Source organism: Papaver somniferum, chromosome 10, assembly GCF_003573695.1.
Source record: "Papaver somniferum cultivar HN1 chromosome 10, ASM357369v1, whole genome shotgun sequence".
In the NCBI taxonomy this organism is placed as follows: Eukaryota; Viridiplantae; Streptophyta; class Magnoliopsida; order Ranunculales; family Papaveraceae; genus Papaver; species Papaver somniferum.
This window is the reverse complement of record NC_039367.1, coordinates 79,601,478-79,608,806: the sequence shown is the minus strand read 5'-3', so window position 1 is coordinate 79,608,806 and position 7,329 is coordinate 79,601,478. Positions and strand designations below refer to the sequence as shown.

General features: G+C 37.9%; 1 protein-coding gene across 4 annotated transcripts; it reads right to left on the bottom strand.

Moving 5' to 3' along the window:
* Window positions 1-1,509: 1,509 nt before the first annotated feature.
* On the bottom strand, window positions 1,510-7,059 carry LOC113319005 (BUD13 homolog). Of its 4 annotated transcripts, none has more exons than XM_026567309.1 (10): window positions 6,897-7,059; window positions 6,435-6,578; window positions 5,139-5,340; window positions 4,243-5,023; window positions 4,006-4,070; window positions 3,854-3,912; window positions 3,073-3,176; window positions 2,711-2,783; window positions 2,415-2,595; window positions 1,510-1,794 (listed from the first exon to the last, which is right to left on the bottom strand). In XM_026567309.1, exons 3-10 carry the CDS (start codon window positions 5,329-5,331, stop codon window positions 1,709-1,711), a joined length of 1,542 nt encoding a protein of 513 aa, XP_026423094.1. In that variant the 5' UTR covers window positions 5,332-5,340; window positions 6,435-6,578; window positions 6,897-7,059; the 3' UTR covers window positions 1,510-1,708. The 4 variants fall into 4 exon arrangements, with proteins under 4 accessions (XP_026423094.1, XP_026423093.1, XP_026423092.1 ...); XM_026567308.1 differs by lacking the exon at window positions 6,435-6,578 and adding an exon at window positions 5,865-6,067; XM_026567307.1 differs by lacking the exon at window positions 6,435-6,578.
* Between the last annotated feature and the right edge of the window lie 270 nt (window positions 7,060-7,329).

Below are 7,329 nucleotides of genomic sequence, written 5' to 3'. Positions count from 1 at the left end.
CCATTTCCAACAATCATAAAAAGTTGCCGCTTCCAAAACCACAGTTGGTTTTGTATAGTGGCCCTTATATTGACCTTGCCAAGCATACAGACATCCATGCCACACCTAATGCATGCAACCAAGGCTACCTAACATTCAAGGAAAGCCTCTGACCAGATTCTCATCTAGTAGACGATTGACATCATCTTGCGTGGGGTGTTGTAAGAAACATGGACCAAAATGGTTGACTGTTTCGCAAAACATTTGAGATTATCATATGCAGTTGTTTTGGCCATTAAAAAGTACTCATCACAAGCATCCGCAGGAAGACCATAACCAAGAATCCTAAGGGTTGCGGCGACCTTTTGTTCAGGACTATGCCCTCGTATATTTCGTGCATCAAATTGATAGTTAAATTTAGGGTTTACCCGACAAAGCTCTCCAATAACCCTCCTGACCAAGTGATGTGGCATTCGGTAGCGACATTGAAAATCCTCATCAGAGTAGACACTTTTATTAATAAAATAATAACGTACCATTTGTTGGTGACCTACCTCTCGAAATCTCCACGTATATCTTCTCCTCAATATAGCTCCTGGTTCTGGATCTCGTGGAACTTGCCCGGTGTATAATTGTAGCATTGCGTTAGTTCTGGATCTCTCATCATCTGAATCTGCGTCCATTTGATCCAGCTGCTGCATAAACGCTTCTTGTTGATGGAAAAATGTTTCCGCTAATAATTGAATTTCTTCATTATCCATGGTTCCATGATGAATGAAATTAATGAAAACAAAAGAGATATAAAAAAATTGGAAGATTTTTTTGTACAACACACAATGAAATATATTCGAGTGTGTTTATCATTGGTGGATTGAGTGTGTTTATATAAGTGTAAAACTAAACAACATAGCCGTTGGGGGCGTACAAAACATAGCCGTTGCCGATCCATACAAGACCGGTCGGTTCATACTGGGACGACTGTCGTCTTTACTTGAGACGAGCCAGGAACGGACCGGCCTAATATAGTACGCTCGGCTTATTATGACTCGATATACAATCTTCCCACTGCCCAAAACTCAGTTATTTTGACTCGATATACAATCTTCCCACTGCCCAAAACTCAGTTTTCCCGTCCACCTGGCACCACAAACAAGCTTATTTGCGTAGTCTCATTGGACTTGCTCTTATAGCACATAGCCGCGTCGGCAAGAAGCAAATAAGAACATCTTAGATTCAGTGGGAGCTGCTAATGGGATTTCATCCTCTAATTTCTCAAGGGTAAAGAGCTGAGTGAACTTATTGCATGTGGCAGGGAGAAACTGTCCACCTCTGTTTGTAGCACGTACATTTGATGCATGCGTGAGTTTCTAATTTCTTACAAATGCTGCAAGACGAACAACTATATATTATCCGAAGCATGAAGTTAGAGACAGAAACATAATAAGAAACGTGCTATATCCGAGGGGCAGGGGAGAGATATGTGCAGAATCTATAATACCGCAGTGACGAAAATAAGAAATTGGCTCAGAATAATAAGAAAAGGAAGGTTGTCGTTAAAATAAGAGACAGAAACCAGTGTGGGCATCCCTGTTAATACCCCCTACCTTTTCATTGATTGCACAAACTTTACATTCAAAGTACAAATTACAAAATTCTGTACAGCTCTAAGTTGTCACAAGTATCCAATAACTCACTGAGGAGACTAAAAGGAACATGTATTAGCACTGAATCACATGTCAGCAACGGACCACAGATAGGCTTCTTTTTCTGTAGCTTGTTTCTCATTCATCCTTTTGAAGAACTGAGCTTCAGTTCCTGCATTTGAAAAGGAAAAGGAATAAACATTGAAACTTTAACTTCAGTCTTCTCTATTGACAAATAAATGAATGTTTTACTTAAAGCCAATTCTCAATAAAAATAATAAGGGCCAGCTAGTCGATATGAATTATTACAGAGACAAATAGATAAATGTATACAGATAACCACACATCTAAGACAGTATGCATACGGAGAGGCCCATGAAATTTCACCACTAGCGATGGTTAAAACATGTGCCAGTTCAGCTTATAAAACTAGCAGAGTAGGCATTGTACCCACCCACCCAAGTAGGACAAATTAGTCTGCGACGCAATTCAATCCATATGCTGCTTTTCACTAGCATTACTTACTTTTCCTAAATCTGGAAACTCTTTGGTTCATGCTGGGCATCGTACAACAAAGTAGACGGAATGATTTAACCACATCAAAGTTTTGGTTTAACAGCAACTTGCAGAATATGAAATCCCAAAAAATAGTTTGACCAGAAACTCTGGATGGCACTCTAAACTGTAAATCGCCTATGGGCAAATTTGCATGGTCCAACCTCAGCATGTATCAAAGGACATCAGAAAGTAAATTCATCAACTTAAATATTAGCATATGGGCAGAAAACATACCATTACTTCGGTTCACACCATCCCAGTGACGCCCAGGTTTTATACCATAACGATTAGGTATTGGATCTATTTTCCTTTTTATCCAGCTGTGGCTGGGAATGTCCTGAGGAATCATAAACCCAGACTCTTTCATCTTCTCATCATCTCCTAAATTTCCCAAGACCATCTCAGGTTGCTTCCGCTGAGATAAAATGAAGACAAAAATGAGGATAAATATAACAAAATAAGATCAGTATAATATATGATTAGCAACGTGTAACCAATTAATTCACCTCCAAAGCAGTTTAACTTATTACCTTCACCAAGTGTGCCATTGGATCCCCCCACCTGATCCTCTCTTTCAGCATGTTGTCAAGTTGTGGATCATCCCTGCAGAAGCCCACAAGTATATAATGTGTTAGTTCAGTGTTAAACCATAATACATCACAGAAAAACAGTTCCACAATCATCGACTGATTAACCATCCACAAGGACCTAATTTCAAGAGCAATTCACCACAAAAGTGAAGGGTAGCATCCACAGGGTAATCTGACATTGTTGACCCACAATTAACAAGTGGCAATAAACCATGAATGTGACCCTGAGGCCTGACTTTTACAGCACTGGCATCTCAACAGGAGCACAGAGAGCAAGAAACATGATCAAATTAATTTTTTACCTGGTCCTGGCAAATGGTTTTTCCTTCTCAGCTTCTAAGTCATGCATTTTGGCTTCAGCTTCTCTCTTCTGTACCAAGCCTTTGCCCCATTCCAACTTGACTTCCTGATCAAGAACATAGTAACAATGGTAATCAGAAATGAGGCAACTGCATATAAATGAATTTTGTTTTCCCTGTCCAAAACAAAAGGACTTTAAAGGTGACATTGATGAAGGCATAAGAATAATGTAAAGTTAATATTGTCGGTTTCTCTGTTGTGGTTGCACTACTAGAATACGTGAGCATGGGATATCTGTATCTAACTTCTGGAAAAGTCGATATTATATAGTAAACTATTTTTTTAAACTGATTTCTACAGAACTCGGGAAGAGCTGAATGAAAGTTAAGTAAGGTTTTCTCATGGTTAATCAGTAGTGTGGTCATCGAGCATTCTCAGTTTACAAGGATTTAAACAGACTGGAAGCTGGGGTCATGGCATGATTTTATATTGTCTACATAAGCATTATATTATACGATCAATCAGTTTCTGGTGCGCAAATAGTCCTTAGAACAGAAAAGAAGGATCAGTATAGATAAAGTCATACGACTCTTAACTCAGACACGTTATTATTGTCTCTTACCACCACTGATCAAATAACAGGTATAAAAATTGTTGCAAACGAACTCTTTGAGACAAATTGTACACATAAAAGTCATGTGAAGGTGATAATGAGTAAATTTATCAAAAAAAAAACATGAACAACTTCGAAGCAAAGCAGTCTAAAGTGTAACTATGGAGTACCTTTGGCTTTTCTTCTCCTTTTGCTAATTTTGCGACCTCCTCCTTAGATAAACGTCTTCCTGAAGCCATATCAAAAGATAGATATGCATAAGATTGCACATAAGGTATTTAACATATTGAGCAAAAAATTTACTAAAGTCTATTTCACTGACCTTCTTTATCACGGTAAATGCGTTCAGGTGCCCTTCCACTCACAGATGGATCCATTTTTTTGAACCTAAGCAACATATTCACAAATAGGGTTCAGGATACTCATCAAAGATTAAACAAAATATCTACAAAAAAAGTACAACATTACACCTCTTATTAAGCACACTAAAGAACAAAAGAAAAAAGAAAGTCTGGCATGCTAAATAGAGCTAACCTGTGTGCAACAGAATAAAAATTACCTGGATATCTCATCCTTCATATCTCTCTGTACTTCTTTCTTGATTTCTAGGGCTGAGATTAAACCAGATTTCTTTTTTCTTGGAGGAGACAGGTCAGCTGATTTGCTACCTGTTCGTCGAGGGGGAGAGAGGTCTATCGATTCAGAATGCAGATGATCTGTCCTGATTTTCCTTGGAGGAGAAAGATCTGGTTCTGGTGAAGGCGTGTGGACACGTCTACGCCTTTGGCGTGGTGGTGACATGTCAGCGTCTTTATTTTCATAATATGTTAACTTTACTTTTCCTTCGGGTGATGGCGTGTGGACACGTCTGCGCCTTTGGCGTGGCGGAGACAAGTCAGCATCCTTGTTTCCATATATTGCTGGGTTTACATCTCCTTCGGCTGATGGTGTGTCGGCACGTCTATGCCTTCGGCGCGGGGGAGACAGGTCAGCATCCTTGTTTTCGGAATTTTTTGGGCTTACTACTCCATTCAGTGATGGTATGTGGACAGGCCTACGCCTTTGGCGTGGTGGTGACAAGTCGGCATCTTGATTTTCAGAATTTGATGGGTTTGTTTCTGCTTCGGGTGATGGTGTGTTATACCTAGTTCTCCGTTCACGAGATGGAGATGCATCAAGGTTCGTACTATTGGACTTCAAGTTTTTTTGAGTTTCAGAGACAGATATCCAACCACTTCCATCCTCGGAAATCTTATCATATGGACGAAGTGATCGAATTTGCTCCATTCTCTTCATTCGTTTGACTTCAATGTCTTCATTAACTTGGGGTTTCTCTTCATCTAAGAGGAAAAATAACAAAAAAAACAATTCTTGAATCAGATTCTGAACTAAATTAATAGCAGGACTACTTTTTTTTCTTTCGATTCGTTAATTAATGGAAATAAGATAAGTTACCTGCTGAATCTTCCTCATCCTCTTCAACATTTACAGGTTTCTGCCACACCGGATCTTCGTCTACCACGAGTACACCCATAGGATCTTTCTTGGGCATTTTACTTTTCTTCTTCTTCTTTTTCTTCTCTACTTCATTGGTGTTTTCATACTTTTTTAAGTATTCTTTGAGAGACTGAGACTTTGATGCAGCCATTGGTAAGACCTAAACAACAATTTCCAGAAACAATTACACATGTCATCTGTTGTTTCCATTTTTTGGAATTTAAGCATTGTATTTCTAGTAGGATAACGTGTCTACAGCTTTACCAGATGAACTTTGAGCGTTTGTAGGCTGAAACACTTAGTTTATGAATGTACTTGGTGAAACCGAATCTTTCATACTTCAAATTTGACTGTCTTTTTAGTTTTCCTAAAGGGATGAAATTCTATGAAACGAAAAGAAGCAAATCCGTAAGGCCTATAAGCCTATCCACATGTGGAATATGGATCCTTCCAGTGTCCTCAACTAGTTAGGGAATATGTATATGTGACAAACAATCAATAGAGTAAATAACAAAATAGAAATTTACAAACATAAACCAACAAACAATTGAAGAAAGCTACAAATAGAACAGCAAGTAAAGACCTAAAATATGCAATAAATGATACAGAGTTCTCCTAAGATTCTCCTAAAAAAAGCATTACCCCAACTGAACTAAGATTCTCCTAAAAAAGCAGTACCCCTACCAATGAATGTAGCACTTATCTGCCTATACCACACCATAATGCAGTCTCCGGCATTTAGGTAGAAAGACTGGCAATGTAAATGGCAGACTCCATAAATCCAGATTAGGTTTGCAAGATAAAGACACAAGTCCGTGATGAAATGCTAATAGCTTCAAACAAGCCACTAACCATTCCCCTGTAAGCCTAACTACAAGTTTTTCATCCTGCAACCATAAAAGGGACTATAAACAAGCAAACCATAACAGAATCAAGGTGGTGGATATGGTGGATAAACTTGTCAGTGAAAATGATAAATTCCAGACAACCAAAAAATGTTGGAAAGAAAGTAATTTTCTGAATTTCTAATAGCTTCAAACAAAGTTGAATTGTAATTTCTCTTATTAGTTGGGCAAGGACCAAAGGCAGGGTGCACATGTTATACGTTATCAACGAAACAAACACGTACAAACAGCTTTGGCATAAAAGCCACAAAAGATTCGTAATCGAACAAAAGTAACTAAAACTTTATCAAGAGGCAAGTTATTCAATTCAGATACCAAGGCCCTATAGCAATATTAACATTATTACCACCTTCAGAGGATTGTTTTAAACATACAAACAAATTCAAAAGTTTGAATTTTCTCTCTTCGGTTTACAATAGGTAGCTCCCCTCTTGAATTTTCTCTCTTCAGTTTACAGTGGCTATCTCCCCTAAATTCGAGCATCAATAATAATCTATATAGAACATGAACAAGATGTCAAGAACAACATCATATAATATGAAACATCAAAATCAACACTATTGATTTCTGACCTAGTTGTGCGTTTACTAAATAAATTGACCTGATTAAGCATAACCCAGTTCATATTACTATGTAAATCAGCAAAAATGAACCTAATTTTGAAATATCCCCAAAAAAAAATTAACATCACAAAACCCTGATTTGCAGATTTGTAAAATCAAATCTTCCTCATAATATCAAATCTATTAACGCTCATAGTCATAGTATCATAATCTTTACAGAAAAGAAGATAGAACGAAACATTCAATACCTTTATAATATCTGAAGTAACTTCTAGTCTTCGTATGTTGCTTGATTAAACTTGAAGAAGAAGAAGAAGAAGAGAAGAAGAAGAAAAAGTCGTGGTAGTTTACTAGTTACTAGTTAATCTTAGAGTGGTGGTGTGGCTGGTGTCTGGTGCTCGAGCTCGACTGCTAATGGAGTCCTGGAAAAGAACCTGTTATATCCCTGTTTATGAGAGAGGGTGCCCTTATCAAGCTATATGTCAGTCCATAGTAGTAGTTATGGTTAGTAGTATATAACTTTGGAGTGGGTGCCTTTATCAGTGCAAGGGTGGGTTAGATGAGAACCACCCGGCTTAATCATGGTTGTTGGATTAGTTGGCAACTTAGCATTATAAGGTCTGGGTCAGTCTGTATTGCAACCTAATCGAATATCAATTATCAAATCAAATAGAAATTTGT